We start from the raw sequence: 18,015 nt of genomic DNA, 5'->3' as shown, positions 1-18,015 counted from the left end.
CCACCTATTACAACACTTTTTCGTGCAGTTTAAGTAAAAAACATGGAAAATTAACATATTTTGTGAAGCGGTACAGAATGTTGTGACAATATGGTTCTACCAACCGCCGCGAAATGTGCTAGTGAATCTTGAAATTACACTACCGATTGCGAAAAATATCTCCCGGCCTTAAAGGGATGATTTTCCTATACCCAATATTCTCTCGACCTTCCTGATACATCGATGCATCCCTCCCTCCTTCAAAGTTCAAAGTACTGCAAAATTCACCATTACGCTTCTCCTACTGCCGGAAAACCATTAGCCTTCCTTCAATGGGCTCAAGATTATCCGGCCAGCACCGCCTGTACCAGACTCTCCCCGAAACTGAACTGCGTCTCCCCTCCTAATGAAAATATATACTTACACATCTACATGGGAAACACCGGTGGGGGGTCCATTCGGCAAATGCAAAACCTACCAAAGAACCGCCCCACACTGAAAACCGTGTGCCAGCCGTACGTACCACGCCAACCATCAATAAATCATAAATTATTATGATTAGGAAATATTTCTCCTCCGGCCGGCCAATGAAATATTGAATTTGTTTATTACCCGTCCGCACTCAACAAATTCCAGCAAACCGTGCACGTGCCACCTGCAGCAACAGCAGCAGCAGCGACAACAGCAGCCTTCAAAGTACGCACAATCACCACCAACGACGAAGCGAATAAGGTACCAAACGTACACAAAAGTTTAATTTTCTACCGACGCTTTTCCCTTCACACCGACACACACACGCACCTTTGCGAAGGTCTTTGCAAACCAAAAACACCAAGACAGTAGGTGAGCAGGTTGGGGGACAAATAATTTATTACGCAAAATGCACACCCACCTCACCCCGTGCTTACCGTTTTGCTTAACGCAAATGCAATTTTGGGCCCTTTTTTATTTCATCGCATCGCGTAATGGCGCTAAGGGTGAATAATCTTGTAGCCCCGTTCGCCCAGCCCGCTGTGGCCGTGCTTGCGGTCGTAGCTGGAAACGTCATGATGATGCTCCTCCTGTCCCTGCCCGTTCGCGAACTCCCCATGATGCTTATCGTACGAACCGTGCTCCTTGCTGCCCGCCTTCTTGTGTGCAATTTCCCGGTGAGCGTGATCCTCGTGGCCACCCTTCGCGTGCTGTCCGGCCTCATTGGAGTGTTGCTCGTGCGACGAACCGTACTTCTTAAACTGCCCGCTGTGATCGCTCGTATCGTAGAAGATGTGCTCCTTCTTGTACTCATCCTTGTGATACACGTTGTGATAGCCCGTCGTTTTCGAACCCTTCTTGTGGTGCTTTTTCTCGTGGTGCTTGCCACCCTTGGTACGCTTTGCCTCCGCGTGATGGTCGTTGTAGTGGGAGGCTTCATCGTGATGCGCATGCTTGCGATCCCCACCGTGCGCGTAGTGTTGCTTGTGATCCTCCTTTCCATACGATCCCTTGCTGCCGTGTTCTAGCGCGTGCTTCTTGTCGTATCCTTTCTCCGACTTGTCACCCTTCTTTGCGTGATGATCCTCATCGTACGCTGAGCCACCTTCCTCTTCGTGGCCGTGCTCTACCACCCGATACGCTGCATGATCATCCTCATCTCCATCCTCGTCACTGCTCTCTAGCAAAGCTTTTCCGTGATGATCATCCCCTTCGTCGTGATGGATGTGCACCGAGGGGAAAGATTTCAGTTCCGGCAGCGTTGGGATCACCGATAACCCATCGAACGGTGTGCCAAGCTCGAGCGAATGTCCTGGTGAACGGCTGAAGTAGAAGTAGCTCGATGCAGCTTCATTCGCTGACCGTTGTACACGTGGAGCAGCACTCACTGAGGCAAGCACTAAACACGCACAAACCAAAGCAACACTTTGGATTTGCATCTTGCTAGGCACAAGCAACACAACAGATCACAACAGATCACAGCTCACAAATCACACGATCACTTCTCTATGCGAGAGTTCAGAACCGACTACGACACAATCGATCGGTGCACCTATTTCTTATACCCTCGTTGAAAACTTCCATCCCCCTAAGCCCCCTTCGCGAGCCTAATCGAAGGCGACGAAAAGCTTACGCCGGCGGTTAATCGTGCGGGCTTTTGACTTCGTCTTCACGCCTCAACGCTTGTTTTCTTTTCGCTGTTACCCCGGGCTGGCTTTCAATCTCCATCTAGCTGAAGTGTGAGATCTCTGCTGATCAAATCAATGAAGGATGACGGATTTTTTCGGCAGGTTTTTGGTTGTTTCGCACATTAGCTTTCGTTGACAATAGTTTAATCAGCCATGGGGTATACCGGTGTACAAAAGGCCCTACTGTTTACTCAAGGCCCTTTGGTGGTGTGCTTTCTTGGTAGAGGTGTCGGTGTGGAAAATCATTATCAATGGCACTTGGGAAACAAGACTTGGGGGGGGGGCTTAGTTTCATTCTGAGACTTTGAGATTGAAGGTTGAGGATTTCTTAGGTTTTTTTTTCTTCAGTATGTGGTGATCGGAAACCAATTTGCATGTGAAGATCACTCCACACACATCGATTAATGAGTTTTCCATGCATGGCGCTTCCGTAAGCACTTCATTTTTATAGAGGAATAAAGCTATTAGTAATGACAAAAGGTACTCAATGATATACAACTTTGTTTCTTGGTTTATTTCCTGCAAATGTTTGCTGAAATCGCAACGAAGTATAAGAAATGACGTTTAAATGTCCTTCAAAGGCCTAAAGAGTTAACATGTCGATATTGTCCCAAGAGCACTTAAAAATAAGTGTAAAGAAGATAAAAAGAATGAAATTGGATATTATGTAGTAGAAAAGACCATCTAATTAGTATTATTAAATTATCAACTAAAATATTAGCTTTAAAAATAGGTTTATTTGATAGATATGGACTGGAATATGGATCCTTTTAAATAGCCCAACAGTCTTAGCAGTTGCTTCAGCATTGTTCTGTATTGTTCCAGTTCATCTTTAGGTACACTTTAGGTTCTATTTCTCAAGCTTAACTTATTTGTGAACTAATCCAAAACCATATATGTACCCCATAGTCTCTTCTTCTTCTATTTGGAGTAACGTACTACGTGGACATGCCGACGACCTATACAGTGTTTTGGCTCTTATTCAGTATCACGCAGCCGTACAAGTCAAGTCAGTCTGTACTACGGAGGAACCAAGGGCTGAGGCCTGAGGCTTGAATGTATGACGAGCATGTTATTAAATTGATGACTGTACTACGGGACCGCCGGAAGAACCATGGCTATGATTACGGAATATATTGTTGTCGCTGACCCAATCAGTATTGGTTACTGATACAAATCACGTTCAAAAGAACCTACCTTCTTAAGTTCTTGGGTCCAGTTACAATCACTGCATTGATGACTCTTCAAGTTCTGGTTCGATTCGCTCTTTTATTGCTAATTTCTGGGAATTTTGGAAAATTTCTTTAAAATAATGTCTTTTATACCTTTTTATGTTTTAAGGATTTCCTGCAAATTCTTAGCAGAGCAGAAACAGTTATTCGAATTTTGTAAGAGTTGTTGAAAATTATCGATGAAAGAAGTATTATGGATACTTAAGAAGTACTTATGGATACTAAAACTGTGATGAAATTAACAAACACTAAATGCAGTATTAGTCAATATTCATTATTCATTTATTATACCAATATTTGTTAGTAATTCTGGACACAAACAGTTGAAGAGAAACTTATTCTTCGGACAACAAAACATGTACTTTGCCAAGATTCGTATATTTTCCCCAGCTTCAAACGATCAACTTCAACAAGCAAAAGATTACACCACGGCTAGTCTCTCGTACTTTGTAACCTTCACAGAAAAACACACACACTCCTGCTCCCAATGGGTGTCTGCAGCACTCGTATTAAAACATTAAATTCACACAACACTTGACTCAGCAAATAATCGTAATTTGTTGCATACCACCCCCCCGGACCCCCGTGAGCAAAAATACACCCAACCTCCATCATTAGCGATAATACCACCAAACACGTACCCGTCCCGACCGTTCTTTACCCCACTGCACACACACACACACACACGCCCCATCCCACATGTAGCCAGGATTAACAACAACAAATACATTTTCTCACCTCTTCTCAACGAACCCTCGGGCTCAACACAACACTTTCCACCGTTTCCCCGTTTGAAGTCAACCTTTAGCGTTGGCTTAATGCAGTACGCGACAAATTAAGCACTGTAGAGTTCTATTTTTTCAGCAGTGGCCAGATTTGGCGCTCTTGCGGGTGTGCCCTCGCGGTGGTAGGAAGCAAGCAAATGCAGCAACACACTGTACATGTGTGTGTGTGTGTGGGTTTTTACACATGTACCTGCAACATAAAATCTGGTATGTAAGTGGTTTTTGTCGCTTGCTCAAAGGCAAAAGCTCTCTTGCCTCGCTTCTCGGTGCAAGAAATGTTCCACACCAGAATGTGTCGACAGTTTGCAAGGAAGCAGCAGTGCGGTATCGGTAGTATGGGTGTAGTAATGTGTGGTTCAGGACATTGCCACAGACCATTCGGGCCTTTCTCTTGCCCACAGCGGTACCGCCCGAGTGCCGCTCACCACCAGACAACGGCTGTACAATGAAGCTTTAAAGCAGCTGAATGCTCTACTGCATAAACAACCCAACTCGCACACACACACACACTCAGAGCGACAATAAGGACATTGAAGAACGGAAAAGAAAAACAAACGTAATAGGAAATGCATACCAATCCCAGACGGTGTGCTGTTCCGCGGTTTCGCTTCGTAATAGAATTTAATTAGCCACATGGGTGACTTTTACCTTCGAGCGATGCCACAATAACGGGCGACGGGCGGCCACAAACAACACGACGTTCCTCGTTCGTCGTGACGTGCAAGAAAACGGTTCTAACTTTCCTGCCAGGACAATAGTAGGGGTGGAGAGAACTGGAAGAGAAACTGAAAAATAAAGCACATACACAGACACACGAGCGTGCCCGCAGCATGGTTGATATTGTTCTCCACTCGATCACTCTTTCACACGTTGTTCCAGTCCCACGTTGTTGCTGGACCGAAATCTTAATCAGTCTAATTCAAACGAATAGTTTCGGTAGTGTGTTTCGGAACCCAGTCTACCCCGTGTGCTGATGAATATGGATGCCGTCTCCGTGGATGAAGCTCCCTGTTATATCGCTTACCGATCACATGGTCGAAAAGCGAAGGCAAAAAAACACACACAAGCCCGCACAGAGCGATGCCATAGCGATATCCCTCCTCATAATCTAATCAACCGGAATACATCTTCGTCAAACGGAGCGTGTCACGTGCATTTTTGTGCTAATGGGTGGAAATGGTGGAACCACTTGGAGATTATTGGTACCAGCGAAAGCTGGTTTCTCCGGCACTGTGAAAACCTATTATTCTGCTGCATGATTTATGCTGCATTTTCACACAACATTTATGAGCTCTGAAAAGGGAGCAGAAGACAAGAAGGGAGAAGCCAGTGCGGTGGAACTGTTTGTTTCGAAGGAATCATTCATTTATTCTGGCACGTTGTTGGCACACCGGTTTTATGCGCGCGAATCCCTTCGGGCCTTCGGGTGGACATTCGGTGAGCCGTAATTTCTGGTAATTTGTGTGTGACACAAGAAGAATTACATCGCCTAGCGACGATGATTTATGGAACGGTGCTGGCGAAATGTTGTCTGAAGGATGTGGCGGTTGTACAACGCCCTTTTTTGTCTTGAGATAATTTTTATTTATTTATTTTGCAAATGAAAGCTAATTGCTTTGCGAGGATTCATAAAGGTTTTTGTTAACATAACCAAACGGACTAGAAATATACTTTTAAATAGTTAACTGCTGCTATTGTGTTTGCCAGCAAATTAAGCAGTCAATAGGCATGATGTTTGCTTACGTTTATTTTTATGAATCTATACCTCATCACGTTGATAATAAATTAAAAGCAAGATGAAAGAATGCACTTCATGTTTCTGTACGCGTTCACAAAGAAATTCTACTTCAAAAACTGTGAATTGCACTGTCCAAGGTGTGGATGCATGTCCTATGGTGGCGTCACCTAGTGGAGAATAGCTCAAACATCAAACAGTGCACTATGGTCGATTATTGACGATCGTTGGTCATGCAATTCCATACAAATTTAAAACTTCGTAAGCAATTGAGGATTCATAGCTTGAAATTTTAGCTGAAATGCTAACTGTTCTTATGAATTTTTTGATAATGAATATTTTTTTTTTAATTAAGGCTACGCAATTGAGGATTCATAGTAAGCAATTGAGGATTCATAGCTTGAAATTTTAGCTGAAATGCTAACTGTTCTTATGAATTTTTTGATAATGAATATTTTTTTTTTAATTAAGGCTACGAAACAGTTTGTAATTGTAAATGTACCTTACACATTCGATCATTCTATGTGCCTTCAAAATTGAGGTCCTGGTGATATCTTGACGATTAACTGTTGTTCAATAAATCGAATACAAGGTATTAGCTCATAACACAAAACAAAGCATACAACGGATCTACTCTATTTACCTCCACTTTCGTGGCACTTGGCATGAAAATGGGAACCGAAAAAAATTCACTTCTAAACACCACTAGAAACTGGAAGTATCCATCTTTAAGGTGGACAGTTTGCGGCCCGGTGCCAAGCTAGTGGTTCTCGTACCGCTCACCGAAAACAGTGCCTGGTTGCGTTTTTGCACTTCCTTACCGCTAAGCCTGCAATCAGAAAGAGAACCACCCTCAGTAAGCTTACGCCCGCTCGTCTTCCAGTGCTCTTCGCGCTACTTAACCTCTGTTGCAGCAACTTCCACACTTTGCGCTTCCACACAAACAGGAAGAAAATAAACACACCGCTGATGCAGTTACAAACGTCCGTCGCATACACTAGCCAGTTCTGCGCGTCAGCGAACCAGGTAATGAACTCAAACGTCCATGTTACACCCATCACTACGAACAGTCGGACGTACAGGCCATATCTGCGATAGATGAGCTCAATGAGGGCCTATAATTTGGATTACTTCATGTAGCTCACTCACCTATTTCGTTCGTTCGTATACTTGCTGTGTCGTCCCGACTCTTCTTGAAGAGCGGCCGCTGTAGTGCGCTCTATGCTGTTGATCTTTGCCGCAGTGCTGATGAAGAAGAACAGATTGGCACTCACCAGCAGCACCAACGGAAGGTACAGATACAAAAATGATACAAATTGCTCTCCTAAAATGAAAAACAACGCTTATTCTCTTATGTAATTCAACATTAATAAAGCCCTTCCTTACCCTTAAAAAGACACTGGCCATCTCCGAACCCTGGACGCAGGCTCGTATACATCAGATCGGTATGATCCGCCACCAGTGCGATCGCGAGGAAGATCAACGGACTGCCAAACCCGTAGCAGCAGTACAGTAGAAATTTCCCCTGATCAGTCGTCCGTCGTCGCCTGCCACCGAACGTCCAGAAGATGTCGAACGCCATCAAATTGAGCCAGAAGAAGCTTGACATTACCGAAAAGTAGTACGCGTACCCGATGCCCGTACACCAATCGGGTGAACCATCGAACACGCTGCGCTTGATCAGTATCAGTGCCAGATAGCTAACCATCAGCATTAAGACGTAGCACATCAGCGACTTCCCAGGGATGTTACGTAGGTCCGGTATAAGAGCGTACACGATCAACGTTGCTACGAGAAACGGTATGGAGATGATCATACCTAGAACAGAGAGGGATTATTCATTGTATAGCTTAACGGGAAATAGTTGCCTACTAGCAATACAGTGCTGATCATTTCATATCATGCATCAGCTTCATTTTCCAGCGAACATAAGATCATGTTCTATTTTGAGATTCTGAGGAATAAGGGTTGTGGTCGTTCTAATGGATAATTCTGAATATCGGAAAATATCATGTAATTAAAGATTGCCTTTACTTTAGAACTTTACATAATGATACAAACAAGTTGAAAAACACCAACAAGGACGCAGGCCGACTCCACGCACAACAAACAGAAGATCTCATAAACTACAACCCCAGCATCCCCAACTCACCCAGCGAATGCCACCGGTGCACCTCCAGATGCTCGTCCGTTTCCATTATCCACACGTGCGGCGTCGAATCTTCGGCGGGATTTATGCAGTACGTTCTGCTCGCGTACACTTTCGCCCCATACGCAAAGCTTCCATCCTGCAAAGCATCATAAACATCACATAACACATTACCGCACTATCGCTTCCTCTTCCGCCACGCTTTCGGCACCCATACATTAATAAGTTCACCTTCGTGGCCCGCGATCTGTAGCGAGTAGCCGGGCATGCTGCTCCAGGCCGGTGGCGTCGCATAGATCAGCCAGTACTCGCTGCTCTCCCGTAGATCAACCTCCTCCAGCAAGTCCACGTCGCTCCAGCTCGCTCGGTTTAGGCTGGTTCGATTTAAGGGCAGGGCCGATTGTTCACATTCCGTTCGATTAATGTGATAGCAACACACGTACACACACTTGCGCACGGCACACACGCAGCTGTAGCGATGGTTGTGGTCCGAGCGTTGGGTGTAGTTCTCGGACGGATAAACATTCCCGGCGAATCGAATAGAACCTTGGGGATCTGGGACACCCTCCGTTAGATCGATCCGTTCTGCAGCGGGACAATCGAAAGGATCCAAATGGTCACCGTGGATGACTTCAATTGAAATGATTGCACAGTAAATGATCAAGATCATTTCAGCATAGAACCGACTGTAGAGCTGCATCACACACACTTTTTACAACGCACTTCTTCACCATCCACCGACTTGTGTGGACCACGTTCCGATTAGCACTGCAATGGTTGTATCTGCCACCTGTAAAACCAACCGGAGATCGTGACCAATCGCTTCAGCACATCTCCAACTGGGGGAAAATCTTGCGGCTAACAATCGCCACCGCGTGTGGGAGCACAGAGAACGGATTTCGGCACCAAGAGCACACAGAAAGAAGCATCGAGCTTTGTTTATACACAAATCCGAAAAGGTCCTATTCCAGACAGACACCACCACCACCACCACCCCTGGAGAAATTACTTAACACCTTAGCAGCCGAGCAGATTTGGAGCAAAACAGTGATACTACTCTCGCTCTCTTTAGCCCGGCTGGTAGGTAGTTCTATTTTGAGTACATCGCCTTGCTCTCGCCCCCATCGACATCCTAGAAATCCGTAGGGGCGATAAACATACTTACGATTGTGTACAGAGAGTTATCGAATGTCCGTTTGTGAAGAAAGCAAGGTAGAAGAAAACGAGCAACAACAACCAAAAATCCACACACTGGCTAATCACTTTCTCCCAAACACTGCGAGGAGAAGATGTTTCAGAAAGTGGGAATTGAATGGTACATACACACACAGTAGTATTGTTCTCAACTTGCTCGACCACACAGAATTTGAAGCACAGAAACACTGATGCCTTGACATTGAACAATTTAAGATTTATTCTTCGGCTTAACACAATACTACTATTCTTTGATCGATGTAATACTCTTTGCACGCTGTGTTGTTGTAAAATTAGCAAACTAAACATACACTATTTCACAAAGCACAAAGCAGTTTTGTAGTTGAGTTCAAACGACCAGCGACGATGCCGCACAAAACATACCCAAATATACAAAATGTAAAGCGCGCATACTAGCAAACAGATGGTTGTTATCTGGCTCAGCATGGTTGTGTTTACCTAATGCGTTGAAAATATCAAGATTTATGAATCATTTTAATGCATGCATGTTGGTGAGTCATTGTGGCTGTTGGTGCGATCGCTTGTACTTCTTTGCGTATCTAACTGGAATAGTTTAATATGAATGTAGAGAGGTAGATAGAAGTACTCTGAGGAGTACACGGAATTAACACTGATGTACATTGCGAATGTCTTACACTAAGCTATTTTCGAATAACTATTGTTCAAATGCTTGATGCTCGTTAAGTAACTTTTCATATAATTTAGTCGATTATAGTTAAACATACGATAAGGTAAGTATTTTTGCATATCTTTTGTTCTTCTTATCAAAATCAGCCGCCAAAACGTGATTGAAAATGACGGTTGGAGTTTAATTTTTAAATGAAAATCGATGAAACTGTTGCTCGACCGGCTCGATTTGAAATATTTCAAGGCAGGTGTGAAATATTTCAGCAGTTTGAATTGTTCCTATCGATTTACCGTTTTTTGCATGAGTATTCGCTATTCCATTTGTGTTGCGTGTGACTTTGGAATACTTTAGGATTATTTTACGTACGACTCGTACGACTCAATAACATGCTCGTCATGGGGCCAATGGATCCTAGAAAAGATCGTCCCCCAAGTACCAAGGACTGTTATACTGAATTAAGTCTCCAAAGCCAATATAGGCCAGCAGTCAGTCCTTGTAGGACATTAAGCCAAATAGAAGAAGAAGAAAGATGCATCAATTTAATACTTTTTTTTTCAAAACGATGTAGTCACAGTTGACTGTGTTGATCTGTGTAGAAAGTCCGATATCGACAGGAAAGGAAAGCCCTACAATACAATGAGGTCATGTGATCGAAGATGCATCATTTCGCACAGTCCACACACACTCACTTCAACCTTCCCCAAAAGATCAGACGAAATGTGCCATAAAAAATGCAAACAGCAATACACTTGCACTGATTGCCAGTTAAGGTTGGTGGTCATGGCCATGCTCACACGCCTAATGGTCAATCATCATCCGTACATGAAACAATGGTCGATCACCAATTGAAGACGGCAGTACATTAGCCCGCGGTTTTCGCGAATACATTAACTGCTGCAGCCGGTCGGTCGCTCGGTCGGTGCGTCGTGCTCGCGTCCATTGCGTAAACATTCCATCAATTCCCGTGAGTCACATCCGTCAGGCGCGTCTCCGCGTTTGCCTTCAGGTCGGTCGTACGCGTCGTGCTGATGGTGCTGTTGGTGTGCTGATCGTTCCGACTGGCGGAGGCCTGGGAGAAACCGAATCTGCGAACGGGTAAACACGGCGTCACGGCCATGGGGCTGACTATGTGTTGGCGATCATCATCACCTGCCCGGAATGCGGACGGGAGTGGGTGCACGCCCGCACGCCCTTCAGAGGGAACAAGAGAGGGCTGGCAACACTGGGGCACACATCAAAGGGGGGAGGGGGGAGCATCGGAAGGAATGAGGTACTTACCGTTTCAGCAGCAGCTGCTTCACCTTCTGCTTCCACACGAACAGCACGAATATGAAGATGCCCGTCAGACAGTTGCAGATATCGACCAGATAGATCAGCCAGGACGGTTCGCGCACCAGCCAGGTAACGAACTCCACCGTCCAGGTCACGCCCATGATGATAAACAGCCGCAAATACAAACTATATCTGCATGGGGAGGATGTGAAATGAGCACAAAGTGGGTCGCAACTTCCAGTACACTAATGGTGGACCCGGTCCACAAGGGCCACACCCTTACCTGTTGCGATCCTTCTCGTGCTTGGTGTGGCGCCGGGATTCCCCAGACAGGGCGGAAGCGGTCGCCTGCTCCATGCGAAAGATGCGGTACGCCGTCACGGCAAAGAACGCCACATTTGCACTGACGAGCAGCAACATGGGCAGATACATGTACAGGAACCCAATCAGCATCTCCGCTGGGACGGTGGGCGCACAATGGAGAAAAAACCACACAAAGGGGTTAGGACGATAAACTAAACCCTTCCTGGATCTAACAGCTGCTGCTGCACTTACTGCTGACGAAGCACTGCTCCGCACCGATCTGGGGCCGCATCGACTCGTGTACGAACTCGGTGTTATCCAGCAGGGCTACGAGCGCCACGATCGCCAGCGGTGCACCCCACCCGTACAGGCTGTAGTACAGGAACTTGCGCCGCTCGCTCGACCGGCCCCGGCTGCCCCCGAACGTCCAGAAAATATCGAACGCCATCACGTTCAGCCAGAAGAAGCTGGCGAGCAGGGCCGCGTACACCAGATACCCGGTCGCGACGCACCAGCCCGACCGGTAGCTGTACACGCTGAAGCGCATCAGCGCCAGCAGCAGGTAGCCGACGGTCAGGCACGCCACGTAGCACATCAGCGACTTGCCGGGGATGTTTTGCATCTCGGGCAGCAGGGCGTACACGACGAACGTTGCCACCAGGAAGGGAAGCGACAGGATGATGCCTGTTGGGAATAAGCCGCACAGTTTCGTTGTTCTAGTATCGTGTTACGGGACAAGGGCAAACATCGTTAGCGGATCCGCTCGTACCCCACGGGGAGACGACTCGATGGTGTGGTGGCACAAACTCGGCAAGATTACGATCTACGTTTTGGGGTGGAGTGCACCATCTCGTTACTTAAGGCGATTGGTGCGAGGTTTAATCGATTCCACCTGCACTGCATTAATGCGATATTGTTTGTGGTGGTGTTTGTTTTCAACTATTGCTTTCCACAGAGTGCTTCAGGATATTTGCATACATAATAATGGATTTAAATTAAATACACACGTTTTCCCATTGGGTTTTACTCCTGAACAAGCCTTATTAGGTACTAATTTCAAACATTTCAAATCAACACATACTAATAGGCTATTATACTAACATATGTACGGTGTTTGGTTGGATTTTATCTTTTCTAATGAAAATAAACCTTTTCTAGCTAACCTAAACCAAATAACAACCAACATAAACAGAATCGCAGAAAAAAACAAAACATACGTAGAAAAAATTATTACCGAAAACAGGGAACTAATTGAAAAATGGCAAAAATAAAAATAAATAACATAGAAGTGAAAATCCCAATTCATCCTAAACCAGACGAAGAAATTACAAAAGATACCCCTCATAGAGAAATAATATTGAGACAACAATTTGAACAACAAATCAGAAACCTGGAAAAAAAGAAACGATAGTATATACAGACGGAAGCAAAATAGAAGATAAATGTGGAATTGGCATCTACATAAAACACACAACAAACCAAATCAGTATATAGCATCCCACTTCAAGCTAAAAAACACGGTACCAATAACTTCTGTAGAGATAACAGCAATTGAAAAAGCCCTACAATTGCCAATGAAAATAATCTAAAAAACCCGACAATATATACAGATAGCCAGGCAGCATGCTATATTTTAAAAGAAGCACAAGAGAAATGCTACATAGACGAAGCAATACATAACATCCTAAAAACAAGCGAAAAACTCAATGCTGAGATAAGATGGATACCAGCACACATAAACATAGCAGGAAATGAGAAAGCCGACCAATTGGCCAAAAAAGGAAGCACATCAAAAAACATAATTGAAAACAAACTACGAATAAGTGACACAACAATCAACATAAGGAACACAATGAGAAAAGAAACTGAAGATTGGTACACAGCAGAGTGTAGAGAGAAAGGGAAGAACTAGAAGAATTTCATAAAGAATTCCAATTTAAACCTTGGTACGACGAAATCCCACTAAGCGCAAATGAAATCAAAACAACAAATAAATTACTGGTTGGCCATGACCTATCGAGATATTGGTTAGCTAAAATGAAGATCGAAGAAAACGGTGATTGTCCAACTTGCCATACTCCGGAAACGGGACGCCATAAAATTTTCTACTGCACAAAATACAAAAATCAAGAGACTCAAACCTCTCATATCTTGGAATAATTTTATAACCAATTGGAAAGGAAAAACAGGAACAACGATAAAAGAATCATCCGTTTCATGAAAGAAAACAACATCGAAATTTAAAAGAAAAGATATTCTTAAATCTTAATACAAGAAGTATACACCAACCTATAAACAGATACATCCAAACAACTGACATGGCTGACAATGAAATAGCAAACAACACACACAGAAAAAACAACAAGAAAAAGAAAGACGTTCCCGAACCAAAAGACTATGACTCTAGACAGTCGAAGTCTAAAGAGAGAGTAAGCCTCTGAATATGTTGTTTAAAACAAACGTTTGTACAACATAGGAGGATACATCCCCTCTCGCCAAATAGAAGAAGAAGAAGAAGCTAACCTAAACCCTCAAATGGCCCTGCCCCTACAACCAATACCAATTAAAAGCAATTAAAAGCGTAAATTTTTAAATATTTTACACAAAAAGTAATTATTCTTCTTCATAATTCCCGTTCAGTCATGCATTGTTTTGAGTTCAAAAGATGAAATATCCATTAAAATCACAAACCATGCTCAATTGTGAATATCTTAAGTATCTGGCCAGCTCGTATTGACTTTCCGCTACACTGCAACGGGCCAACACACCTTGCAAAAGTACCAATTCCGATGAAATCGAGATGTTGTTGCCTCCCAATATTTGCCTTGTGACTTAGAAATAGATAAAACCGCTCGGTTCGTTGTCAATAGCTAGTTTGCTCCTGGCAGCATTAAAACGTGATCTAACGCTTATTTACAAATGCAAGCTACCGTAAGCCAATAATGTTTTGTCCGCTTTGTCTCTGTGGCTTTTATCTTTCAACCCCATTTACTGTCAAAGGCAGTTATAAATAACAAAGATTGTCTATTGAAATAAGAAAAGTAAAAGGCCTATCTATTGCTACCTTTCATTTCACGCTTATCTAAATCCCGGTCCTCCCCAAAAAAAAACATCCCTCACTGTCGCGCTAAACTCGTTATCACCTTTTTGACCTAGCTCAATCGGAATTCTCCCTTGCCGTGTCGAAATCTACAACACAAGCAAGGTGCCACCGTGCGAAAACAAATCCACTAATGCACTGCACGCGCGCCCATGCGGGACATGTAAACATTTTCCTGCGTGTGGCTGTGCCCCCAAGGACGACCCCAGAGTACGCCCAAAATACGCGTGTACGCAACCAAATGCACGCCTGCTTGGATCGACGTCGCTCCCCGCCAACTTACCGATCGAGTACATGCGATGCATCGCGAGTACGTCCACCGTTTCACAGTAGCCGGCGAGTGCGGTCGGTTCGTCAGCTTGCAAGCAGTAGTGCCGATAGTCGTACGTCGACGCACCGTACGCCAGCAATCCGTCCTGAAAGAAGGAGAGAGCACGTGTCCCAAAGTGTTTGCATGTTGCATCGAAATTGAAATTTCAAACTTTCGGTGACATCACCTACCGATCGCACGATGTACTCGTCCCCGTACAGTGTTAGCAGCGCGCCCGAACATTCCGGATTGAAGTAAAGCAGATGGTAGTTCGGGCTGTCCAGCAGATTGCGCACATCGTGCACCGTCCCGTCCGGTGTCATGGAGAAGTTCACGTTCAGCGCCACCGGTGGACAGGGTTCCCCTTCGGGCGACCCCATTGGGCAGCAGATGTGCAGACACTGGCGCAGCAGGCACACACATCCGCGGACGGTTGAGTTGGCATCGCGAAAGTACTGATTGGACCCGTACCGAACGCCATCCAGCTCGATGGAACCGTCCGCATTCTCCACGCCGTTGCTAATATCGATGGACTCCACCAACGGACAGGGAGTTTTTGCTGCAGCGACGTCACCGATACGGAGGAACAGCGTCCCCAGGCAAAGCAATGCCATCGAATGCCACCACCAACAGTGCCGCCGCTGTGCCGGACGAGGTCTTATCATGCCCCGATAAGAAGGCACACGTTGCGTCACTTCACCGCACATCATCATCACAGCTCACTTGGGGCTCTTGACGCGCGCGCCCGAACCCAATTTGTACCGTAAGTATTCGTGACACTTGTTTTATTAACACGCTTTACTTTCGCACCGCTCAGACCCTATCATTTAAGTCATCAAAACACACACACACACACGGTTTTGCTTTTTTAATCACACTTACTAATCAATCATCACTGCACCGCCTACTTGCTGCTGCCCGCATGCTACTACACCGTAGCAACGTTCGCACGCTTGCACACCCTTTTTTTCGCGCAACACAACTCCCCAAACCAGGAAGTCCAGGCAGAAGAACAGCTCGCGGCCACGGTCGAACGCGTACTGCTGCGCTGTTGTTGATGTCCGCTGCTTGTAGCTATTTTCAACAATATCGCACGCGCGCACCACACATCACACCCTGCACAAACGCGGGATGACGCGGTTTTGGGGTTGGGGCACGCGGTTTTGGAGTCGAAACAACGGAACAGATCATCCAGCTGCGCTGTAGCTGTGTGTATATTTCAATTCCCGCGGAATTCTTATCGTTTCGCTTTGCACATCACTAACCGAAATGGTTGGTTCGCAGACTAACCACTACTAAAGATATTGGAGTCGCGGACACACTTACACATCACCGCGATCCAAGCCGCGCGGATGAATCATTTCGGTGAAGCAGCCGCTTGATCCGCCCCAGCGACCTTCCCTTCGCACGGGGATGGAAGTTTTATGCTTCGTCGTCCTTCACCAACGACATAATTACACCAAAGTGTGAACACAGGAACTCAAGATATTTAGCGCGCGGCTCGCTTCTGCGGCCTTTTTTATGGGCTCCTCCTGCACTCAGTCCCTCATAGTCCTAATAGTTGCACAATGAAAGTCTAATTAAATACCGATGCTCTTGCTCTCTTTATATTGCCCCCCCACTCACACACACACCCTCTGGTCTTTTCACCGACATTAGACCCGATCAGCCAGAGTGTTTATGTTACAGGGAAAACCGTTGGCGCTTTACACTTTTTACAGTCAATAAACAATCGACACGACCACACACACACACGCCCGCATGTTCCTTATGCCTTATGGTTTCTGTTGTATGTTTGTGTGCGATTGTTTTGCTTGCCTCTTCTTCCTCTTCCAATCATTTTTACCACAATCTCAATTTTACAATTTATTTTATGTTTCACTTCACGGACCCAGTCTCGCGCGTGTGCGTGTGTAAAAGGCGACAATGTCTCCCTCTGCGACTGCAAGCCATCCGCTGCATGTAATGTTTGCCGATGATGATTGATAAGAAAGTGTTTGGAAAACAAGTCGTTCCATTGATATCGCAGAGTTTTTTGTAGGGAACTTTTTTCTGGTAAGATTGTTTCATGTTGCTTTTTTTCGTATTTAATAGCATAATAATCTTTTACTTTATTCAATATTTAATTGTTGAATATAATTGTGCGTTTCTTTTTTTTTTTATATGTTATGTTTTAGAAGCATGGGAATGTAGAATTTTTACTTATTTCAATATTTTATCTGTTAACTTTTGGTCCTTTTGAATTATTCTGATCATGGGCATTAAATTTTTGCAATATTGTGCATTGAATATTTTTAGTGTTTTCCATAATATTTAATAGTTTAAAATTTTTATTCAATCCCACATGCTAACGACTATTTCAAACTGATCATTTTCCAGCTCTTCAACCTGTTTAATGCCCCGCACAACAATACATTCAAATGTTTACATTTACTCATACCATTTATGCAGAATTTTCAAAAAAAATCCTATTCTATTTTTACTGTTCGGGAAACCCCCAGTCCAACATAACGTTTCCCGCCGGCAGAAAGAGATGAATGTTTGTTTATGTTATCGTGAAAAATGTAATCATTCCCTCTCTTCAACACAAACCATGATCATTCGTTTGGCTGCCTTTGGTCCCATCATCATCATCATCCTCATGCTACCACCGCCTCCGCCACATTTCGTTAGAACCAATTGTTTAACAATTTGCGTGTGAGTGGTTCCCATTTCCGTTGCGAGCTCTTCCCCCCCGCACCTACGGTGCCCGGTTCCTTATAACCAGTAAACAATCGGGGCGTGTGAAAGAGGATCTTCCTTATTTTCGGAACATTTCATTGCATGCGTTTGAACTTCCGCTTTCACCCGAAACTGGCCCCGGAGAAGATGAAACAGTGGTGCGTGAGTAATGTGCGATGGAGTCATAATATTTATGGCAAATTCAACAAGCACCACATATAGCGGTGCAGTGTTACGATCGTAAGTGCATTTGCTGATCGTAAGTGCAACTAAGGGTTACGGTTTCGCGAGGATCGATCGCATTACAGTGCATTCTTTGCATACGCATCGCAATCCAATGAGACTCAGCTAATGAACATTTGAACTTGTTTTAAAGTTTCTACGTGCATTGTTTATTGGTTTTGGATTCGGGTGATCCTCTTAATTC

At 44.7% G+C, this 18,015-nt stretch overlaps 3 protein-coding genes across 6 annotated transcripts; all 3 read right to left on the bottom strand.

Moving 5' to 3' along the window:
- Positions 1-841: 841 nt before the first annotated feature.
- Positions 842-1,966, bottom strand: LOC121593165 (histidine-rich glycoprotein-like). Its single transcript, XM_041915299.1, has one exon. It carries the CDS (start codon positions 1,887-1,889, stop codon positions 951-953), a length of 939 nt encoding a protein of 312 aa, XP_041771233.1. The 5' UTR covers positions 1,890-1,966; the 3' UTR covers positions 842-950.
- Positions 1,967-5,780: 3,814 nt separating this feature from the next.
- On the bottom strand, positions 5,781-9,345 carry LOC121594465 (G-protein coupled receptor Mth2-like). Of its 3 annotated transcripts, none has more exons than XR_006004978.1 (7): positions 8,257-8,998; positions 8,043-8,178; positions 7,277-7,708; positions 7,040-7,214; positions 6,794-6,979; positions 6,534-6,719; positions 5,781-6,456 (listed from the first exon to the last, which is right to left on the bottom strand). XR_006004978.1 is itself a non-coding variant. In XM_041917729.1 (7 exons), the coding sequence occupies exons 2-7, from the start codon at positions 8,737-8,739 to the stop codon at positions 6,596-6,598; spliced, it is 1,536 nt and encodes a 511-aa protein (XP_041773663.1). In that variant the 5' UTR covers positions 8,740-8,829; positions 9,205-9,345; the 3' UTR covers positions 5,781-6,595. The 3 variants fall into 3 exon arrangements, 2 of the variants coding, with proteins under 2 accessions (XP_041773663.1, XP_041773664.1); XM_041917729.1 differs by adding an exon at positions 9,205-9,345 and having other exon boundaries at positions 5,781-6,719; positions 8,257-8,829; XM_041917730.1 differs by having other exon boundaries at positions 5,781-6,719; positions 8,271-8,434.
- A 667-nt stretch (positions 9,346-10,012) lies between these two features.
- On the bottom strand, positions 10,013-17,834 carry LOC121592170 (probable G-protein coupled receptor Mth-like 3). Of its 2 annotated transcripts, none has more exons than XM_041913545.1 (6): positions 15,059-17,834; positions 14,841-14,973; positions 11,710-12,141; positions 11,438-11,612; positions 11,161-11,346; positions 10,013-10,967 (listed from the first exon to the last, which is right to left on the bottom strand). In XM_041913545.1, exons 1-6 carry the CDS (start codon positions 15,578-15,580, stop codon positions 10,838-10,840), a joined length of 1,578 nt encoding a protein of 525 aa, XP_041769479.1. In that variant the 5' UTR covers positions 15,581-17,834; the 3' UTR covers positions 10,013-10,837. The 2 variants fall into 2 exon arrangements, with proteins under 2 accessions (XP_041769479.1, XP_041769480.1); XM_041913546.1 differs by having other exon boundaries at positions 10,868-11,073.
- Positions 17,835-18,015: the final 181 nt, after the last annotated feature.

The sequence above is a fragment of the Anopheles merus genome, chromosome 2L (genome assembly GCF_017562075.2).
Source record: "Anopheles merus strain MAF chromosome 2L, AmerM5.1, whole genome shotgun sequence".
Classification (NCBI taxonomy): domain Eukaryota; kingdom Metazoa; phylum Arthropoda; class Insecta; order Diptera; family Culicidae; genus Anopheles; species Anopheles merus.
The sequence above is the reverse complement of the archived record's forward strand: the minus strand, read 5'-3'. Positions and strand labels throughout refer to the sequence as shown.